We start from the raw sequence: 20557 nt of genomic DNA, 5'->3' as shown, positions 1-20557 counted from the left end.
AAGCACGTAGGCCGACCCTCACAACTTAAAGACAGGATAGCAACCAATTGCACTCTATCAGATCCCCTTGATTTTCTATTTTCCCTATCAATTCCTAGTCCTTCTTTCATTGCAGCCTATACCATGCCTACCAGTCGCGAAGGCTATCTCTGGACGCCTACCAGCGAAACAACCGGCCTCACCACCGACGCCGTTGTTAGTGGCACGCCAGACTCCTTGATCCGTGACAAGTACGATGTCGTTGTCATCGGAACCGGTTTTGCTGGTCTCATTGCGGCTCGGAACCTCTCTCGCAACCCGAACCTTACGGTGCTACTTCTCGAAGGTCGGGACCGTATTGGTGGAAGAACATGGACTGCGAAAGCCTTAGAGGAAGAGTTCGAAATGGGAGGAACTTGGGTCCACTGGTAGGTTCCCTTCCATATGTTTTCTGGCAACAGGCTGACGAGACTTCTTCAGGAACCAACCTCACGTGTACGCCGAATTGCACCGCTACGGGTTACACTCCAACCTGAAGACCTCCGCCGGAACGCTCGATGCCAAAACGACGTTATATACAGCTGCTTTCTCAACTCCCAACAACCTCGACGGCGAGGACGTCAACTCGGCTGTTCAACGAGTCGCAGATGCCTTCTTCGCCATCGATGGCCTCTCTAGTCGCGACCTCATGCCCTACCCTCACGAACCATTCCGACAACCCGTTCCATGGCTCAAATACGACCACCTCTCTGCCAAGGACCGTCTTGACCAGCTTGATCTACCTCAGATTGAGAAGGACCTATTCGATGCCATGGTCAGCTCCTTTGGCTCAGCTCCTTGCTCTGAATGTGGTTTTACCGAAGCGTTGCGCTGGTATGCACTTGGAGGACACACCATGGCTGGCGTTTTCGAGCTTGCCGGTGTATATAAAATCGGCAAAGGAGGAATGAGCTCTCTAGCTCGTTCAATTCTCGCCGAGTATCATGGACACTTGCTGTTTAGTACTGTCCTTGAAAAGGTTGAGCAGAGTAACTCATCTGTCACCCTGACTACAAAGAATCGCAGGCAGATCCAGGCAAGCCAGGTCATTTCGACAATCCCATTGTAAGTATCTCCTACAAATACGAAAAGTTATCAAGGCTGATCATCACAAAGGAATTGCCTGTCGGACATTTCGTTTACGCCGTCGCTCTCCCCACTCCGTCAAGAGGCCATCAGAGCTGGTCACATTAATCAAGGAGCGAAAATCCACTTCAAGCTTAGCCAAACCGAGCCAGGCTTCTTTGCAATGGCAAGTGGCTATGGAAACTCGCCCTGGTGCTTCTCCTTCTCCGACCACAATGGAACAGCCAAGAAAGATGGCACCTACTGCATTGGATTCGGCTATAACGGACATCTCACAGATCCTCGCGCCTCGAACCACATCATCTCTACTTTCAAGCAGTACCTGAAGCCCGATGCTGATGTCAAGGCGTACCTGACGCACGACTGGATGAATGATAGCCTTGCCAAAGGAACTTGGAGCTGTTGGGGCCCGAATGCCATGTCCAAGTGGCTCAAGGAGCTGCAAGCATCAGATGGAAGAGTTCACTTTGCTAGCGCTGATTGGGCTGATGGGTGGAGAGGGTTTGTTGATGGTGCTATTGAGAGAGGTGTGGTTGCAAGCAGGGATGTTGAGCGGTTGCTTCTGGAGGAGCAAGTCAAGTCCAAGATCTAAATCCGGACCCTCACCTGCCTCTTGATGATCCCATTCTCGTTGTACTCTACGTACTTTATAGTTTATATGTCAGTCAGCCAGAACACCTACGAAGTCCAGCTGCGTCTATCTACCATTCTACTGAGCAGTCTGCGTTCTCAAGCGTACGTCATCACGTGATGTTCCCACAAGCAGCAATCTGGGATCGCAATCTCACCTCACTTTATGACTCTTCTTCTAACAACAAGCTTCCTGTATACGTTAACTGGGTATCTTCCCTCACTCGCAAGATATGTCGACAAGTTTCCCTCTCTTTTTGAGCTTCCCCAATGAGATCCAAGAGCTCATCTGGGACGCTGCAGTCCGCCCTGTTCCGGGTCGTCAACACGTGCAAAGATTCATCATCGTGGATCACTACTTCAACCTGGCGAACCCCCCATACCCCATTTCTGGGGATTTCATCAGATTTGGGCGTCAGGACGGGCCATGGTTTGGCTTTTCACTTGCTCTCCCATGGGATGATCCACAGGGCAACCCCAATGAGTCTATCTATGCGATGGATAGTGGCCTTTGGACGGCCTGTGCTGTGTCCAGAGCTGCGATGGTACGGCGATTCAAGAAGAACGAGTGGTGGTCCGATATTCCACACCAGAAACCCACAGCGAGATTCGCAGAAAAGGGAGCATATGCTGGCCAAGATGATGTCTTTCACTCAGCGACGTACAAGACCCGTGAAGGGGAAAGCAGACACATCACAATCAGCACCGAAGATCTAATATACCTGGACCCACGGCATCTGGGCTCAATAGACTGGTTTCATCATTACGCCGGGGACCCTGTTCCTCTTATCGAGTATCGTGGGGAAGATGGCACCAGCTTCCTTGGATTCAACATTGCCATCGACTTTGATCCCAGGATGATGGATACACTCGCCAATCGGCCAGTTCACTACTGCCGGGGAGACTTGGGCATGCATTCTATGGATATAATCGACATGGTTGACGTTCTTCACGAGTCTACTGCAAGGACACTTTGGTTTATCGACCACCGGCTTCGACGACGATCACCAGAGAGTGCAGGCTTGACTTCAGATATGCACTCTGGAGAGCCAGAAACAGATGCTCCAGGGTCAGCATTAACTCTAGATGCCAACCGGCAAATCTTCCACGCCGACGGTTACATCTTGGTCGAGGTTCGGAGAGAAGACATGGGACTGTGGGCCATCGATATCAACAATGAACCCGGCAATGATTCCTGTACTGTCTTTGACCTTTTCGATGTTTTGTTTCAAACAGCAAATGGGAGACTGGAAATCCAAGATTCAACTCGAATGCGGGTGTTGGCATATCAAGGGACCTCGAATGAAGCTCCGAGTCGTCGAGGGCCATATGAAATCACCCCAGACCCTTCGTGTCTGACATGCTACCCAAAGGAGGAGGCTCGCCGGGCCCGTCCGGTGAAGCCGTCGACCACAGTGGGTTCTGACGATGATATATCACTGAGCGACTTGAACCTCTTTGATTCAGAATGAGCATCTGTTAACGAATAAAGATCTACTACAATGCTCATTATTCAGCATTCAACTGTCGTCGTAAGATAAGTGGCAACGGTAGTAGAGAGGACTTTGTCACTCTAAGTGCTATTCATAGTATGGATGGCCTCCAAGGGCATACCGTTGCTTTGACTTGGTTGATCACTTTAATTAACATTAGTAACCCGCCCCCTGGCACCACCATCAGTGACCAGATGTTCGTTTAACGTAGGCGTATCAGAACGCTCGCCTTGCTATATGTAGGCCTGCAATACCTCACCTGTTCAATCACCACCACATTACCCAACATTCGACTCCGGACCACAAACAGCACAACTATAAACTCTTACCAAGCAGCTAAGTTTACCAAAAACCCCTCATCGAGCGATCCGTACTATGGCAGATCTGCAAGAGCGTGAATCCACCGCAGTTCATGGCTTGCTGATGTTGTATGGGGGGTCTGCCGGTGCTTCCAGCTCCGCTATGGGTAATGATGCCCCTGATCCATCTGATAATGGAAATGGCGGCAAAGATGGCGACGAAGACTACCAAGACCCAGGCGATGGCGGCGGTGGCGGTGACGAAGATTCCTCCTCGTCCGAAGACAATTACAATGGGGACAACACAACATGCTGCAAGTGTGGCAAGTCCAAGACAAACCGAGGAAGGTACTGCCCATCCTGTGCTAGCAAACGACGAGGCAAGAAAGCTAAAAAAGCAGGCAAATGCAGAGACTGCCCGAAACGCGCATTGAAGGGTTACGCACGTTGTCGTGGCTGCTTAGGCAAGCAACGGACGGGCAAATGTACGTATTGCAAGAGAAGACCACCCGCGGAAGGCCTTACGGTTTGCCTGCCATGCAAGCCAAAGGTGGATGAATCAAGGGAGAAGCAAAGAGAGGCACGCAGGAAAGAACAAGAAGACCGCGGGAAGAAGAAACGTTAAGGCGCCGCCAACGTATTAGCTAGGCCTCTGGTATCACCAAGTCTCTCCTTGGGCTATAAAAGCATTTTGTCTAAATACTTTGAGCAGTGAGGTAGTCTCCAAACTTGTAGCTTGCTGGGAGCCAACGGGTAGATAACTCAAACACTGTTAACCAAATCATAAAACCGGATTCTATGGTTTTCAGTCTCTACCCCATAGACTAGATGAAATATCATCACAAGCGCACATAGAAACATTCTGAGTGTTTCGCTGGTGATTCAAGCATTAAATGCCTAGAGTGTTCTCCAGTGACTGATTCTCAAAGGTGCTCCATGAAAAGAAGGAACATGTCTTCGTCATTCAGCATATGCCGGCTTAGTTACAAGTGCTATGCAGAGTACTTCTCTTCCCGCCCTATGTGCTGTGCTATTCACTCTCTAGATGGCGCCAAGAGGGCATGCACATCAGTGGCCCGGCCCCTGGCAGGAACAGTGACCAGAAGCTCACCCAACACACAGTGACACAGCGTACAGTATCGGAGTTGCTTACAATGCTATATAGGGGTCGATGATAGCGCGGCCTAGGCAATCACTACCAACCTGGGTACTCAACAACTATCTCCAGACCAACAAACGCATCCGAAAACCCATGTTGAGCTGCTGAATACAGCAACATGAGCAACTCAAACAATCCAACCCCTTTACCAACCGATCCATTCCATGGTGTATCCAAAGAAGAGAAAGACGTAGCTAATGCGTTGATTCTGATGAGCCAGGGGCCAGCGAAGGCCTCCAGCTCTGACAAGGGAAAGGGAGTAGCTGATCCTGATTTGTCCGATTCTGACTCTGAACTGTCCGACCCTCCCGATGATCTAAGCGAACCCGCCGGCGACGCAGTAGGAGATGACTCAGGCGAGCAACAAGCTGGCCAATCAAGCACATCAGCAATATGCAGCAGCTGTGGCAAACCCAGGCCCGCGCGCAGTAAGTCACTATATCGTTCTTTGTTATAGTTGAAGCCCGGCCCTTGATGGAATAACAGAGCGAACATAGGCAAGAAGTCAGTTTGCCAGTCTTGTTGGCTAAAGGAGGAAAGAAGGCAGTTAAGAGCAGAAGGAAGATGCATTAACTGCAAGGAACCAACCGAGGATGGAAAGGCACGCTGCCGTGCGTGTAGAGAGAAGGACGTCAAAGCTCATTCCAAAGACAAAGATAAATACCGCCAAGCCAAGGAAGAAGGACTGTGCTGTTATTGTCGCAAGAGGAAGCCAGATGACGGAATGGCGTCTTGTACCGAATGCAGAGAAAGGAACTACAGAAATCATGCTAAATTCAAGGCCAAGAAGAGGGATGAAGAGGATTAGGGGTATGGGTTTATTTTAACTAGCTGGATTGTCATACTCCGCTAGCCATGTCTGATAGACGACTTGCCTGACCACCACTTAGAAAAGCAAAGACCTAATGAACTCTTCGATAGGGAAGGAAATACTTGATCACTTCGTTTTTACAGTAGAGGTCCTTACAGGTTTTCTGACTCCCCCTTTCCCTCCGAAACGATCCGATGATTTATCAAATTACGCCAAGCACTCCGAAAAGCACGATCAGACCGTTTGTCGCTGGACTCTGCATCCGACGCCAAGCGTGATATCTAGTGGCCGATTTTCAACGGGGCTACCATGTACAAAATGAAAGCGCCTTCATTATTCAGCATAGGTATGTGGGATCAGTTACGAGTGTGATGCAGAGAACATCCCACCTCATATCCTATTCACTACCTACATAGATGTCCCTTATACGAAGGGCACGCACTTGCGTGAACTTTGTCAATCACTTCAATTGATAGCAGTGACACCCCAAATAACAACGCCAGTGATCAGATGTATCGAAACGTGCATGTATGTGCTATATATGAGTTCCCAACAGCATACTCTCCCACTCATCTACTCAGCACCTGTCTCAAGACCAACAATAACAGAACGAAAGCGCTTATCGAGTCGCCCAACGAGTCGCCATGCCTCAAAAATCTGCCAAGGGAAAGGAAAGGGAAATCGATCATGATCTGACTGAAACCGACCCTGATCTCACCGAGACTGACCCTGACTTGACTCAATCCGACCCTGATCTGATTGACACAGATGACTACGCAGTAGACAATGAGCAACGATATTCGGGCTCAGTTAACCTATTGAGGGCTGCGCTGCAACTAAACGATGAGCAACAAGTTGGCCCATCACGCATCTATTATTGCAACAAATGTGGCGATTACTTGGATGGTCGCATTGGGCCGCTTTGCTTGAACTGCGTAGGTAATGAAAGCCAGGGGTCCTGGAAAGTCCAAAACAAACGACTCCTCACCAACGAAGCATACAAGAGAGCCAAGGATGCAGGGCTTTGCTGCTATTGCCGCGAGAGACAAGCCGATCCGGGACATTCGTCTTGCACGCCATGCAGGCAAAAGAAGAAGGAACAAGAGGCTGACAGAAGAAAAAAGGCGAAGGAGAAGAAGGTTGAAGAGAAGAGGAAGAGTAAGGAAGAGAAGAAGACTGAGGAGAAGAGCAAGAAGAAGAGCAAGGACAAAAGGAAGGACAAAACGAAGAATAAGAAATAGTGGAGGATCTCGCCCTACCTCAGCCCTCTACTTGGGTTGACTTCCTGCGGTCTTGGTCCAACACTTTATCTAGTTGGTTCTCAAAAGAGATAGTTAGACTCCAGAAAACAGAACCGATTTTACACGTAACTACCCTATATTTGCACTCAAGTGACCCTACATGTCACAACAATGGATACTTTTCTGACGCAATGACGCAACAAAAATCCACGGTATTTTGTATGAAGGCTATGCAAACACCATTTCTCTAGTCATTTGTACGATGCTTAGTCTTCTTCAAACAGTTCGTATACATCACGCCAAGCAGTTGGAAAAGAACGTCAGGCCACATACTGTGCCGTTCGCTTAACACAGCCCCTGACCGCGTTTCTTGCCAAAACTCCCATGTAACAAAAGAATACGTTTTCATGATTCAGTATGGCCAGTATTTCTGGCGATAAGGTAGAAGAATACAAAGTAACAAGAGGTCCGCCTAGAACACCGGAATATGCTCAAGTCAAGTCGGTAAATCGTCTTTGTCAATCTCGGAGCGACTCCTCAAAAAACACTGCCGGCAGTGTGGAGGCAGACCGCGTACATGGCGTGGTCGGAACATTAGGTCAATACGCCCATTACGTTCCCATTGATATCCATGATTAAAACTCCAACACTTCAAAAATGTCCCCTATTTGACCTCGTTGTTGTTGGGGTCGGCCAAACACGAGCGGTGCTAGTATATCCATATCGGCATCCTCGGCTTCAAAGCTCATCGTGGAACTGGTAGAGATCGATCGCAAAGACGACATGGACGAAGGAGACGAGGTTTTCGGCTTAGATGGAGGAGCAGTAGGCGCGAGGTATGCAGACAAGAGAGCGTTCAGGTCGGGGCCGCTGGCAAGTGTGGGCAATACAGGTCGACTTATCCTCCTGTAATGCTTCGGACCGGTGGGCATGGCAGTTCTCGGACGAGACGGTGATGGAGCTGGTGCTGAAGAAATTCGCTTGCTCTTTGACCTCGAAAGCATTCGAGAGAGCTTGAAGGAACGACGAATGGAAGACGCGCGAGCGGCAGAGATGGGCTTCTTTGAGTCGGGATGTTCAAAGAGCTCGACGCCATGAGAAACAGGAATGTTGCTAGGGACCGTGTTGTTAAATTCGAACAATAACGAGTTAATCTGAGCCTCGTCGAGACCTTCGACCAGCTCAAAGAGCGACGAGCTCGAAGTCGGACGTTCAAACTGAGCCATGATGATGGATGTGGATGTGGATGTGGATGAGGATGGGGCCGTGTGCCATCCGGTATTGAAACCGTTGGTTAACAAAGAAAGAGAAAAAAGAGAGAGTGAAATGAATGGATTGGATGGCAGAGCTTCATCAGGAGCTCTAAAAGGAGTTGTGGAGACATCATGGAGGAAATTAAAAGGGCCAGTGTGGAGTGTTGATTCGCGCGTCTGAAACTCACGACCGCGGCGAGACTTGACCGGAATGGGCTCGGTTGTCCGCATGGGGTAAGACTGACCGGAATAGGCTATCAAGTGGGGATAGCGTCGCACGGCAGTTTGCTAATTAATGTCGATTGCAATTAATGTAAAACATAAAATAATTCCTTTCATGAACATCGGAATTAATTGAGTCATGTTAACTTGAATTTCTCCGCAAACGTTTGTTTTGTTATGATGACGTATGACCAGGAGGTATGAAGCAAAGAATGACAATTAAACCAACTTATCTCAACGTGTATAGCTTTCTCTGCTCAAAACCACCCTTCAACAACTCTCCATACATAACTCCATGCACATAAGCCTCCCCAACCAGTGAATAAAGCTCATTTTTTTCAGGCCGCACGAGATACGCAGCATTTCCTCCAATAAACACACAGACTTCATCCCCAACCCTGGTATCAAGTGGACCAACACCAACATAACCAGTCGATGTCAAAAAAGTTCGTCGCGTGTGTAGACGAAGTAGGGTTGTCGAATACCACGGGTCGGCGATTGTCGACTCATCGCCGTTTGCGAGTGATTGTAGGAGCTCATCGAGAACTGCTTCGCATTCGGTTCCCCATTCCGGATACGGCACTGAGTCAAACCACAAAGTTCCATCGAGGATGGCGATTCTGGATGCTTCAGCGCCTTCGCGGCCCACCTGGATTTTTGGTGAGCGGTCACAGAAACCTCTAATGCTTTCGACATATGAAGTCACCGCGGCCTTATCAACTTTTTTCAGCCAATTTGGATCCCAAGGCTCTCCTATCTCTTTGATCGTGTCAATGTATATCCCCTCCAACGCCACAAGATCCTCAGAAGGAAATGTCGGCGTCGAAGTTTGGCCACCCGATGCTTCAAAACAGGTTGACCACGGTGGCTGGGCACAAGGATGTCGTACTTCCATCGCCCAATCTGGCACCCAACTCGGGAGAGACTCGATCTTCTTTGGGGTTTGGCAGTACAGCAGTACGTCGATGTCACCCTGTAGCAGCATCTTGCGTGCAGTCTCCTTGTACATTTCTTGAACTGACATGGAGTAATCAGGAAATGTGTCGAAATGATCCTTGTCAGCAGCCAAGTTCAGTAATGCGAAAACTCGGTCCCTCGGATCCGATGAGTAAACCGAGTTATAATCCACCTCTAGTGTGAGAGATGTGGCGATGACTTTGAGCAAGGGATCCGCGTACGAAGACTCCGTATCTCTTGATGGTGGCCGGTATAACACTCTCCTCGTAAAGAGATTATAGACATAGCTGCTAAGCGGGCTTTCAAACACAAAATGGTAGTTTCGCCGGATAATGTTGAGTCCCTCGATGGGTTTCTTGCGGGAGTGACGCCGAAAAGTGTCGACAGCCCACAGGGTGGCGGTGATGAGCTCCGATTTGACAATCCAATCACCGCATGCTACAGCGACGCGTCGACCGACGGCGAACTCTTGTATGACCCAGAGCCGTGTCCAATATCTCCGCTCACAGAAGGCATGAAATGCTTCTTTGGCAGCAACTAGGTCCACGGAGCCTTCTTCTCCGTACAGCTTCTTCAAAGCATCCATGTCTCTTTGGCGGAGAGCCCGACCCGTGTCTCGCATCAGACGACAGATGAGATCACTTTTTTCGTCTCCAGTTCCAAGCCAGGAAATGACTTGGTCTGCATCACTGTAAATGCTGTGCATCTGGTGAACTTGGTGGCTCTTCTCATTCTCATCAACCTGATTGATGCACAGCTGATCCACCCATAGCCATCGGGGTTTTTGGCGGAAACGCAGTCGACGGAGCGCGTTTTCGACGGTTTGGCTGATTTGGACCTTGTTTCCATTCGCTATTACACATTTATGTTTGCTCTCTGGTGTAGCCCAAACGTATGACAGAGCGGTATAGGGTGGACAGTCGCCACGAACATGCTCCTCAATGTCGCAAATAAGGTTGTCTGAGGCAGCAGTTTCACTGTCCTTTGACGGCTGGAGTTTGATCAGCCTGAAAGAGCGATCTGGGTCATCAAGAGAGTGATAGCTGATCTTGGTGTCCATGTTTCATGTTGTGTCAGCGTAAAGATTACACTCAGTTCCTCCCGTCTTCAGCCCTGACCCGGGTGAACGTGCGTTACCCACTTAGACAGGGGGTAGTCTAGCTGACCAATAAGACGTCGTATTGCAGCTTTAACCTTGGCTTAGCCGGAACCACTGATTAACGGCAAAGTTGATAACTGATTGATAAGCTGAGAGCGACTGGGCACCTCCAACCATCGGAATCTCTACTACCAGTGTTAAAATTGCAATTCCTCCCTATTGCTTCTTTATTGCAACGGGAAGATGTTTAAGTAGTTCTGATGATAATAATGGAAATGAATTCTAGGTGATGTTTAAAATCCCCTACCAGAGTTGATCGCGTGGTGGTTCACGCGAAATCCACTCTTCGCATGATGGACTTGCTCTCATTGACGGGATCCCCATATGCAATTTTTACTATCCTCGCCTTTATCACTATTCCGTACCGGCTCTGAGCACCCAACTGGATGGGAGAGAGTGCCGTGCTTGGTTGGGCTTTATTGAGTCACTGACAGACAACACGAGCACATGACCTGCCAGTGCTCGAACACCAGCAAGCACAAGGAAACAACGCACACATGTTGAGCTCTTCTCGTTGGAATTTTCAATTGCCGACCGAGAATATTCTCGTAAACATTTGGTTGAGAAAGAATTTCATTCCTCTTCCGGTATCGCTGCACGAAGACTTGTCGATTGCTCGCATGCATGGGGGGGGGGGGGGGGAACTCGCATGACCCACGAACCTCTTTGCAATCAACATCATCGACACCAATAATGGCGGACGAAACGCCTACTCCGACGAAGATGCAGCAAAGCCTGACCAGTGAGGAGATTTGCCAGGCCCTCGACTCCGATGACGCTGCTCGTCGAGCCCTTGCTGACGCCCAGTCCCGCAGCATATACAGGGAGACCAAACAATGGCCAAGGGAATGGGTTGGCGATTTTCCGCCGAGCAGATGGACAGCTCACATGGTACACAATCTGGCTCGAGTGATTCGGCATGTCGCGCGCGGCGCGTCTGGGTCGGCCAGCCTTGAGAACAAGCCAACCTTGGAGGACTTGCAGAACTACATCCGTCGCCGAGCTAAGGGAGGAAGAAGCCACCACGCACAATTGAAGCCGGGTGACATTACTGATGCAATGGACTATTTCGGAGTCGCGAGAAGCAAGAATGAGTCGGCCGCCGTAGAGAACCAGCTCGCCTCTCGCGGGAGTGGCCGAGTTGCTCTGGAGGACGAAGACGACCAGAAAGGCGAAGGAGAGGACAAAAAAGACGTGATTAACTCTACCACCGAGGAAAGACAAGACGAGCGCGATGGTGATACGAAGCATGAATCCGACGAGGTCAACAACAACCAAACCCGCACGAGTTCCAAAGCCACTGCGTCGCCTTTCCCTGTTCTCAACAGCCCGGACCGCGTGTCTATTCACCAAAAGCTTGCTAGACAAGCTTACTCCAGCCCGCTCCAGAAAACCACCACTCACGATCACCCTGCTCCGTCATCATCCGTCTCGCCAAAGAAGCACGCTCGCTCTGAAGATACATCCCCGAGCCCAGCCATCGCGACGTCGGGCGAGCCGGCGAAAAGACGGCGCTTGTATGCCAACAAGGTCAGTATTCCCCCCATACACGCCCCCAAACCTCAATACTAATGGACACAGCCGATCGCTGACCCCGACCTTTCCCCCCCAACTGCCGATGATTCTGCTTCGACCATGACGAAAGAGAAAGACTGGGAGACGCTTCACGTTGTGGTCAAGAGAAGACAGACCGAGTCCAGCCTTGAATACATGACTCTGAAGAAAAAAGTCGACACATTGCGAGATGAGCTCCAAACACGAAAGATGTCGCTGGAGACAGGAAAGTTTGTTTGGACACCATCCCGGGGCGAACTCTTGATTCACAAAAACACCCGTGATGACGTTCTAACCAATCTCCAAAAGCTACGTCGGACGGTCGAGTATTACCTCACAAACAAGGATCTGCTGGAGACTTTGGATCTTGAAACACGGGCACTGGTTACCAAGGGCCACGAGCGAAGACTTGGTGACATGGAGAAGGAACTTGCGAAAGCTGAGACGCATGTTCAGGATGCTCGACGTAAAGTCGAGGCCGAGAGTGAGGAAGTCAAGCAGCGTATTGAGGAGGATGAGGTCAGGCTGGGTGATATGGAGACTGGCCTCGACTTGGCTCACACCGAACATGATCGTTGGCGTTGCATGGGACATCTTGCTGCCCTGACGGCTCGGGACCTGGAGAGAGTGATGACGTGCTTGGAGAAGCGAGGGCTGGGGCCTTCCGAGTACCCCGAGAAGCAGGTCTGAAAGGACAGTGGTGCCGGGAGCATCGGTATGTCCAAGGCTGATGCGGATGCCATTGGATTGAATTGAGAAGTGGTGGGAATGTACGGGATGACTGGGGATTATAGATGCGAGAGGCTGAAGATGATGCTACAGTACAAGGGAAGATTGAGGGCCTGGGTAATGGTTCAGAGCGGATGAGAGGTTACTGGGAGTGGATGAGTTCCATGGTTGAGTTGATGTTTTAATGTAGGGCACGGCCTCTGGGATGGAACAATAATACAATAATACAGAGTGGAGGACTGGATTAGTGATAGTGACATCTGGTGGACAACGGTCATAATACACAGGCTTGTCAGGGCTCACGTTCTTATCTCAAAGGGTACAAAATGGTGTGATTACACATGCTCAAGTGGACTTGTTGCCATTGTATTACTTGAAGATTATTAACATGAACTGAACATCTGCCAAGCAGACACATTACTTCAACCTCATCTACGCCTCAGTAACCATACACTCGCAAATAGCCTTGCCAGAAGTAGGCACACCATTCACCTTGTGCCAATCCGTAGCAAGACAAACAACATGGTTGCTCGAAGGTCCAAACGCACAGTCTCCCTTCCAGTCACCGCAGTCATCAGGCGTAGAACACTCCACCTCCGGCACATCGGCATTGGGGTTGGTGCCCTTTGGTGGGTCGGCGGGCTTCTCGCGGATGAGGCATTCGCAGATGGCTTTTCCGGAGGTTGGGATGCCGTTTACGTCATGCCAGTCTGTGGCGAGGCAGACGACGTGGTTGTTGTCGTTGGCAAAGTGGCAGTTTCCTTCCCAGTCGTCGCAGTCGTCGGGGGTGGAGCATTCAACCTCTGGGACGTCGGCGTTGGGGTTAGTCGCGGTTGCTGATGGGGTCTCTTCCTTGGTTGGCGTAGGAGAAACGGAGGAGGGGAAAGTGGTGTAGTCGGTGCAGTGGTACGAGATTAGAGGAGCAGTGGCGTAGAAAACCTGACCCTCGGTGGTGGTGGAGCACTGGCAGTAAGGAGTAGCAACACGAGGACCGCCATGGTTGACGCAGATAACAGGGCCGGTGAAAGGGGGTTTGGTGGTGGTTGGCTTGGCAGAAGTGGTGTCAGGAGCGGAAGTGGTGGTGATGACAGAGGTCCTGAGAGTTGTGGGGGGTCGAGTAGACTCGGTAGTAGTCTCGGAGGTCTCAGAAGTAGAGACGGCGGTAGACTCGGTAGTCTCAGTGGACTGGGTAGACTCCGTTTCAAAGGTTTCAGTTGAGCTTTGAGTGGTCTCGACAGTCTCAGTGGAGCTCTGAGTGGTTTCTGTGGATTGAGTGGACTCGGTAGACTGGGTCGTCTCAGTAGATTCGGTAGACTCAGTCTGGGAAGTCTCAGTGGCGCTGGAAGTAGCCTCGCTGGTAGTGCTGGCACGAGTCACAACCAAGCACTCCTCAACAGGTGAATCCTCTCTCTTGCGCAGACGCTGAGCCACAGCCTCGGCAGCTTGAGTTTGCTCAGGGGTTTCAGGCTCAGGAGCTTGGGTTCCCTCAGGGGCCTGAGTTGCCTCGGGGGCAGGAGCATCGCTAGTGGTAGCAAATCCACTCAGCTGAATACCACTGCCGCCAACGATAAAGTCACGCCAAGTCACGAGTCCGTCCTCAACCCAGAGTCTCCATCGACCCATGGAAAAGGCCCAGCTACCGCCTGGAGTATCCTCAGGGGTGATGATCATATCCTGGAACATGTCGACCTCGAGGATTGCGCGACCCCAGGTGCCGATAGGCTCGGTGGAGTCAATTCCGTTGGTGCGGGTGTAACCTAGGAGGTGACCGCTAGAGCCGGGGATGACACCAACGAGACTGTCAGCGAGTCGCTGGGCGCGTGCCTGGTAGCGGAACAAAGTGGTAATGCCCGTGGGATCGTTCAAGACGTCGGTGAAGGGGGTTAGGACAAAGACCATGGGGTTGTTGCTGGCGTGCAGCACACCGGGGCTGGCGTCATCACCGACAAGAGAAGTTACACTTCGAGCGTTGTCAGTTCCGTCGCGAAGAGCTTCAAAAGCGTTCCTGTTGAAAGACTCATCGTCTGTCCAGTTCCAGTCCGCGTCAATGAAGACGGGGTTTTCCCAGATGTGGGACAGATAGACACCCTTGTCGGAAACGATGATGACGGCAGTACAACCGTAGATACCGTTGACACCGGCAAAACCTTGACCAATTGCGGGATAGTCGAACCAATGACCAGAAGCGTCTCCGATCTGGCTTACCCAGAGCGGGTTCAGGGAAGCAATGTAGAAGGGGTTAGGAGTGGTGTTGTGCATGAACACACGACGGTCCAAGTCCCTCTTAGCGGATCCACTCTCGGCACGGGGCGTGGGCGAAGTGATGGGGTTGCTGCCGAAAGCTCCAGCACCAGTCGGGATCTCGGAGGTGGTGATGGTGGACACAGCGGCACAGTCAACCTTGGTCGAGACAAGGGCCATGTCAGCGCCGCTCAGGGGAGCAGGATCCATCGGGCAAGCATCGCCACCACCGCAAGAGCCAGAAGCACAGGGGGTGATGGCAGCGGCTGTGCCAGTAGTCGAGATGACAGTAGTAGCCTCAGTCACGGAGCAACCGGTAACTTCAACGGTAATGGACTCGAAGCAAGTCTCTGTAGTCTGAACATTACCATCTTCGGTGATGGTGGTTGGCTTGCAGATGATGGTGACGTGCTCGGCAGTGTCGTCTGTGCAGGGAGAGGTAGTAGTCGAGGTTGGCTCTTCGGTGGTGGACTCTTCTTGTTCGGTGGACTCTTGCTCACTCTTTTCGTCGGTCTTGTCTTCGTCCTTTTCCTCATCGGTAAGATCCTCAGTCTGGGACTGAACACCACTAGTGGCTCCAGTGACAGCGGGCACATTGCCAACCACAATGTTACCGGAGATATCAGTGAGATCTTTGGCGATACAAACAAGGCTGTTGATGATATCGCCGATAGGTCCAAGCAGACCTCGCTTCCTCTTTCCGGCACAATCCTGGTTAGGGTCACCACCCAGGCTTACAATCACGGCGATAATGTCGTCGTGAACGTCGTCAACCTTGTCCTTGGTCTCGTCCTTGAGGTTCTCTGGGTCATCCTTCCAAGAGTCGATGATAGGGAGGAGACCCAGGATCTCAGTTGAGACGGAAGAGACAGCCGAGGTGGCAGCAGCACCTGTAGCTGTTGTGAGGACCGGAGGTTGGGTGATGGTGGGCTCGTTATCCTCGGTAGTAGGCTGAGGAGGTTGCTCGGTGGTAGTGTCAGCAGGCTGGCCAGCAGCAGTGGAAGTCTCCTCAGCTGGCTGCTCAGTGGTGGTGGTAGCATCGATAACTTGCTCGGTCGTCGTGGTGGGGTCCACGACAGGGTTGGTGGTAGTGGTGGTCTCAGGGAGTTGCTCCGTTGTGGTAGTGTCAACTGGGATGTTAGTAGTCGTGGTGGTATCCACAGGTAACTCAGTTGAGGTTGTCGCATCGACAGGCACCTCAGTGGAGGTTGTGTCGACGGGAACTTCAGTGCTAGTGGTAGTACCGGCAGGAACTTCGGTTGAAGTCGTGGTATCGACAGGCAGTTCGGTCGAAGTTGTAGTGCCAGCAGGTAGCTCAGTACTGGTGGTGGTATCAACAGGAAGCACAGTGCTAGTAGTAGTGTCCTGGACAGGGAGCTCAGTCGAGGTTGTCGAAGCTCCAGGGGTGTTGATTGGCTCAACAGTCTCAGAAGCGTCAGGAATCCAGCTTGAGGTTGTTGTAGGAACAACGGGGAGCTCAGTGCTTGTGGTTGCGTCCTGAACCGGAACCTCAGTTGAAGTAGTTGTATCCTGGATGGGCACCTCTGTGGATGTGGTAGTGTCTTGGACAGGTACTTCCGTTGTCGTCTGGCTAGCAGTAGTGCTGAGTGTCTCGACAGTCTCGGGGCCCTCAGGGATGAAGCTCGAGGTGGTGGTCTCAGCGACAGGAACTTCGGTTGAGGTAGTTTGCTCCACTACGATGGCAATATCTGTGGTAGAAGGTTCTGCTGGTAGAGTCTCCGTAGTGGATGGCCCAGCAGGAACCTCGACGTCGGGAAAGACCTCGGGGAATGCAATGCTGGTGGTGGTGCTAAGTTTGTTAGTGACCTAGACTCGAGACGTAGCTGGGCATATGGCGAGGTTACTCACGCAGCAGCAGGGTCGGCTACGGGCAGGGCAGGATCGGGAACATCCTGAGCCGTGTAAAGAGGCAGCGATGCCAACAAGAGCAACGCGCGACCGGCCGACAATGACCAGCCTTGAGACGGCATTTTGACCGACCTCGAAGCGAACGGCTATAATGAATGACAAGTGAAGCGACTGGCTAGACTGAAAGGCAGTCTATAGTGAAAGAGAGTGTAGCCTGTTGGTCGTCACGTCACCCAAGAAAAGAAGCGCGCTGAACAACCAACGGACAGCCAAGCTTCTATACCCATCAAGACGTCCATCAAAATAGGCGCCGGGTTAGCCGTCGAACGGGGTCAGATTTTAGTCCAACGGGGCTAGAATCCTTCTGTGTTTCAAGGGAATGAAACCATGCATGCTGCTGTTCGGGGCCGACGGACGGAATCTCCCATCAATGCCAAAGGATGGATTTCTTTGTTTCATTGCAAGTGGAAAGAACGCGTAAGGTTTAATTAGCTTGGTCCTTGGGGGCCGTGTCATGTTGATTGACAGGGGGGCTGGCAGTTAAACAGCGGCCCCACGATGAGGTGAAATTGTAATCGTCAGCCCTATAACTCAAAGAGAGTGTTGAGCAAGACTCCGTAGAATCTTTTGCGTTGTCCTGATAGCCTTAATTCTAGTTTGTGACCATAGCTAGGCACATCTATTATAATTCTTCGTAGATCTGTACTAAATTTGGAGATTGAGTTGTATGTATACATGGCCACAGCCGTAAGCTCAATCCTCAACTCTTACGACTCTCCATAACAGCCACATGAATGGCTACCTCGCCAAAGACTACATGGGTATACCTAACAAGGCTGGCCCTACGTCTCCACCGAGTCAATCCCAAGAACCAACTTCATCTCGTCGCTCCCCGCCTTTCGTGCATACTCGACCGCGCTGCCATAAGCGCCTCGCAGGTTAGGATCCGCCCCCTGGTTCAACAGCCACCTTACCCTCTCCACAGCTCCGGCTAGGACGGCGTTGACGATGGGGTATTGAGCTGTCATGTGGCGGGACTGGAGCTTGCCGTTCACGTCTGCGCCTTTCTCGATGAGGAGTGCCATGATGGGGATCCTGGCTTCGTCAAAATCCTTGCTGGGTCTGACTGGGGATGCGTGTGGGTTTGTGTTTGGTGGGCAGACACCTGCTGCGAAATATAGTGGCGAACCATTCTCCATGCGTGCACCAGCGTCGAGGAGCTTGCGGGTGGATTCAACACTGCCTCGCGATGCGGCTATTTCGAGTGCGGCGGAGGAATCCGTCTCGGGCTCACCAAAGCGATCGCGGTAATCACGTTGAGCGCCTAGATTTGGGTCTGCGCCATGTGTGAGGAACCACTCAACGAGGCTGTCATCAGTGACAACTCTCGGAAGCAGTGTCGCGCCGTAGAAACCCGGGGTGTTGGGGGTCCAGCCATGCCCTGCGAGAACTTCAAATAGAGCAATCTGCCGGTCTTTGGGGGCCGACAAAACGTGCGGTGGTGTTTGGCGAGTGATGGGAGCGCCATATCCGAGAAGGCAACGAGCAGCGTCGATATTTCCGGCGCCAAGGGCGATAACCAATCCTTGGTGAAGAAAAGCGGGTGAGCGAGGCTCGGAGGTGACGATCGACTCGACGGCAGATAAGGGTCCATCCCGGCAGGCACCCTGAAACGAGACGAAGTCGGGATGTGAAGTGGTCCGACCATTGAAGAGGTCCAAGTCACTGGGACTTGTGATGGGGATATCGTCGTGAGGTGTGGCCATGGATAAACCTGTTGGAGTGTTGGATGAGCCCATGGCCATTTGCTGTCCCATCTGCTGGCCTTGTTGCTGTTGTCTGGCGGCCATGGCCTGCAATTGTCGCTGCTGAGCTTGCTGTATCAGCCGCTGTCGAGCCTGCTCCTCAATTGATGACATAGTTGATTGATGATTGTGCTGTGCTTTCGATGCTGTGCCTCGTTGAACTTCAATTGCAAGTCGTTCTTAATATTCGCTTGTTGCTGTCGTTGTGGATTGGCCATGGAAATAAGTCCGAAAAAAGAGGCCGAAGGGGCATGGATCGCATGAACGCTATAGTGAGATTACGTCATTAAGGGGGCATTTAAAATGAAGTTTCGCCAAACTGAGCTGTGCAATCAGCATCAACCTTGTTCGAAAACTGACAAGGTCCTAGCTGAACTTGTGGGAATTCTCCTACGCTAGGGATCCAGGTTGTGTTGTGGGAGAAACTACATAGCGTTAGGTCGGCTTATATATCCGATCCAAGTGCCCCTGCCCACTCATAACGGCGACAATTGGTAGCCTATTTCTGTCAATATTATTCAACAGCAAGGCACTAATAAGCTCTTACAGGTGGGCAAACATTCGAAACAGAAGAAATAGCTAGTCAAGGATGTTTCGCTTAGCCGAGGAGCAAGCTGAAGAGTTGATTGTTGAAGTTCAGGTTTCTCGTGGCTCCATAGCCATTCATGTGCCATTGTTGCGGGGAAGAACAATTAAGAAGCTGTCAATATTGTAATGGCTGTCAATATTGTAATGGGACTTGGCGAAGAGACGTGGAAACAAATTCCATTCAATGGAGGTTTAGTTTCTCTCTACCTCTCGAATCGTTACTCTGCGTGAGTAAGCCTGCTCTCTTACGATTGTGTTCAGGAGACGCCAGACATTGACTTTTGGTAAACTACTCAACTTGGATCTCACGTCAACCGGGCATCTGGATGTTTATTATACCCTAGCGGAGCTAAAGACAATTTTTGCAGTCCTCAAGAGGATCAACTCGGTTGTCCGTAGGAGAAATGCTAATTAATTCGCCAATTGGAGCTCCCACTGTACCGATCCTGTCGAGGTCTTCCAAGTTGAGCTGGAGTATTTCTCCTTTGTAGCACTCAAGGTACTGGCTGGCACCCCAGTCAAGCGTCAGTGAATGTATCCAGTGACGTCGAAGGTAGGTTGTACGATGGCTTTGAGCAGCGGCTCCTGTCCGGCTGGGTGAAGTGTTGAGAGTCCTAAGCAGTGCCAAGTCCAAACAGAGGTAGAAAGCCCAGGTATCGGGAAGCCGTCGAAGAACAAGAAGACGCAAAAGGGACAATAATCACGCAACTCATGAAGCACCTTGCTTTTCCATAGTAGTGGTAAACACGATGTTTTAATAGGTTAATTTCACTGTCCTGAAAGAAGGGTGCCAGTCTTGGTGTTCCGTATTCCGCCTGCTACTCGATCCCAACGCCGAATAATCAACCAGTCCTCGAAAATCATCTCATCTCTCGTTATCGATCTGACCCTGATCGCTTTCCCTCGTGCCATGCTAAGCTCATAACTCGTATCCTTGCCAGGCAAACGAAGGTGACCAAAGGTACAGCATTTAGCCAACAGGCTGGTATCCAGCACCTCGCTGGTGCTCCTTGCGGTTCGAGAACAACCAGTAGATGATCATGCCGACGATGGGGAAGATGAAGACGACGAGGCACCAAAGAAGCTTGTGCATGGGGGGACGGTTCGACTGGAGGACTTCGACTGTAGAGCGACATCTGTTAGTATGGTACACGAGCAGTAGAAAAAGCAGGACTGCGTACTCCAGACAAGAATGTCAAGAACGAGGACGATGAAGCCGATGATTCCACCGCCGGTGCCGTACTGCCACGGGTTGGCCTTGGTCGCCTCGACCCCTCCTTCGGCGAGAGGGGCAGCAAAGGCAAGCGATGCGAGCCAGAGCTGGAGGAAGGAGATGATGGTAGCGGAAATCATGGTGATGCTGGTTCTTTTTCGTTTTCGGGTATGAGAAAGAGCCTTGACGATGATGTAGAGGAGAGAATGCGGATGGTTTTATGTCGTGCA

General features: G+C 51.1%; 9 protein-coding genes across 9 annotated transcripts; 6 read left to right on the top strand and 3 right to left on the bottom strand.

The window, feature by feature from the left end:
* Positions 1–123: 123 nt before the first annotated feature.
* NECHADRAFT_45344 (uncharacterized protein) lies at positions 124–1696 on the top strand (the record flags this gene model as incomplete). Its single annotated transcript, XM_003049278.1, has 3 exons — positions 124–407; positions 460–1083; positions 1135–1696. 3 exons carry the CDS (start codon positions 124–126, stop codon positions 1694–1696), a joined length of 1470 nt encoding a protein of 489 aa, XP_003049324.1.
* Positions 1697–1952: 256 nt separating this feature from the next.
* NECHADRAFT_45283 (uncharacterized protein) lies at positions 1953–3206 on the top strand (the record flags this gene model as incomplete). Its single annotated transcript, XM_003049277.1, has 2 exons — positions 1953–2748; positions 2794–3206. Coding segments are annotated over 2 exons (1209 nt in total), but the record flags the coding sequence as incomplete, so codon positions are not given.
* A 396-nt stretch (positions 3207–3602) lies between these two features.
* Positions 3603–4084, top strand: NECHADRAFT_82577 (uncharacterized protein; the record flags this gene model as incomplete). The annotated part of the gene is made up of 2 exons (XM_003049276.1): positions 3603–3874; positions 3928–4084. 2 exons carry the CDS (start codon positions 3603–3605, stop codon positions 4082–4084), a joined length of 429 nt encoding a protein of 142 aa, XP_003049322.1.
* Positions 4085–4803: 719 nt separating this feature from the next.
* On the top strand, positions 4804–5168 carry NECHADRAFT_82576 (uncharacterized protein; the record flags this gene model as incomplete). Its single annotated transcript, XM_003049275.1, has 2 exons — positions 4804–5113; positions 5143–5168. 2 exons carry the CDS (start codon positions 4804–4806, stop codon positions 5166–5168), a joined length of 336 nt encoding a protein of 111 aa, XP_003049321.1.
* Positions 5169–6140: 972 nt separating this feature from the next.
* On the top strand, positions 6141–6737 carry NECHADRAFT_82575 (uncharacterized protein; the record flags this gene model as incomplete). The annotated part of the gene is made up of 2 exons (XM_003049274.1): positions 6141–6431; positions 6501–6737. 2 exons carry the CDS (start codon positions 6141–6143, stop codon positions 6735–6737), a joined length of 528 nt encoding a protein of 175 aa, XP_003049320.1.
* A 635-nt stretch (positions 6738–7372) lies between these two features.
* NECHADRAFT_45194 (uncharacterized protein) lies at positions 7373–7963 on the bottom strand (the record flags this gene model as incomplete). The annotated part of the gene is made up of 1 exon (XM_003049034.1): positions 7373–7963. One exon carries the CDS (start codon positions 7961–7963, stop codon positions 7373–7375), a length of 591 nt encoding a protein of 196 aa, XP_003049080.1.
* A 1645-nt stretch (positions 7964–9608) lies between these two features.
* On the bottom strand, positions 9609–10229 carry NECHADRAFT_45214 (uncharacterized protein; the record flags this gene model as incomplete). Its single annotated transcript, XM_003049033.1, has 1 exon — positions 9609–10229. A coding segment is annotated over one exon (621 nt), but the record flags the coding sequence as incomplete, so codon positions are not given.
* Positions 10230–11021: 792 nt separating this feature from the next.
* On the top strand, positions 11022–12796 carry NECHADRAFT_82573 (uncharacterized protein; the record flags this gene model as incomplete). The annotated part of the gene is made up of 3 exons (XM_003049273.1): positions 11022–11858; positions 11910–12566; positions 12677–12796. The coding sequence occupies 3 exons, from the start codon at positions 11022–11024 to the stop codon at positions 12794–12796; spliced, it is 1614 nt and encodes a 537-aa protein (XP_003049319.1).
* Positions 12797–19849: 7053 nt separating this feature from the next.
* NECHADRAFT_104897 (uncharacterized protein) lies at positions 19850–20550 on the bottom strand. Its single transcript, XM_003049032.1, has 2 exons — positions 20296–20550; positions 19850–20236 (listed from the first exon to the last, which is right to left on the bottom strand). Exons 1-2 carry the CDS (start codon positions 20465–20467, stop codon positions 20085–20087), a joined length of 324 nt encoding a protein of 107 aa, XP_003049078.1. The 5' UTR covers positions 20468–20550; the 3' UTR covers positions 19850–20084.
* Between the last annotated feature and the right edge of the window lie 7 nt (positions 20551–20557).

Source organism: Fusarium vanettenii, assembly GCF_000151355.1.
Source record: "Fusarium vanettenii 77-13-4 chromosome 7 genomic scaffold NECHAsca_9_chr7_10_0, whole genome shotgun sequence".
Taxonomy (NCBI): Eukaryota; Fungi; Ascomycota; class Sordariomycetes; order Hypocreales; family Nectriaceae; genus Fusarium; species Fusarium vanettenii.
This window is presented reverse-complemented; position numbering and strand designations above follow the sequence as displayed.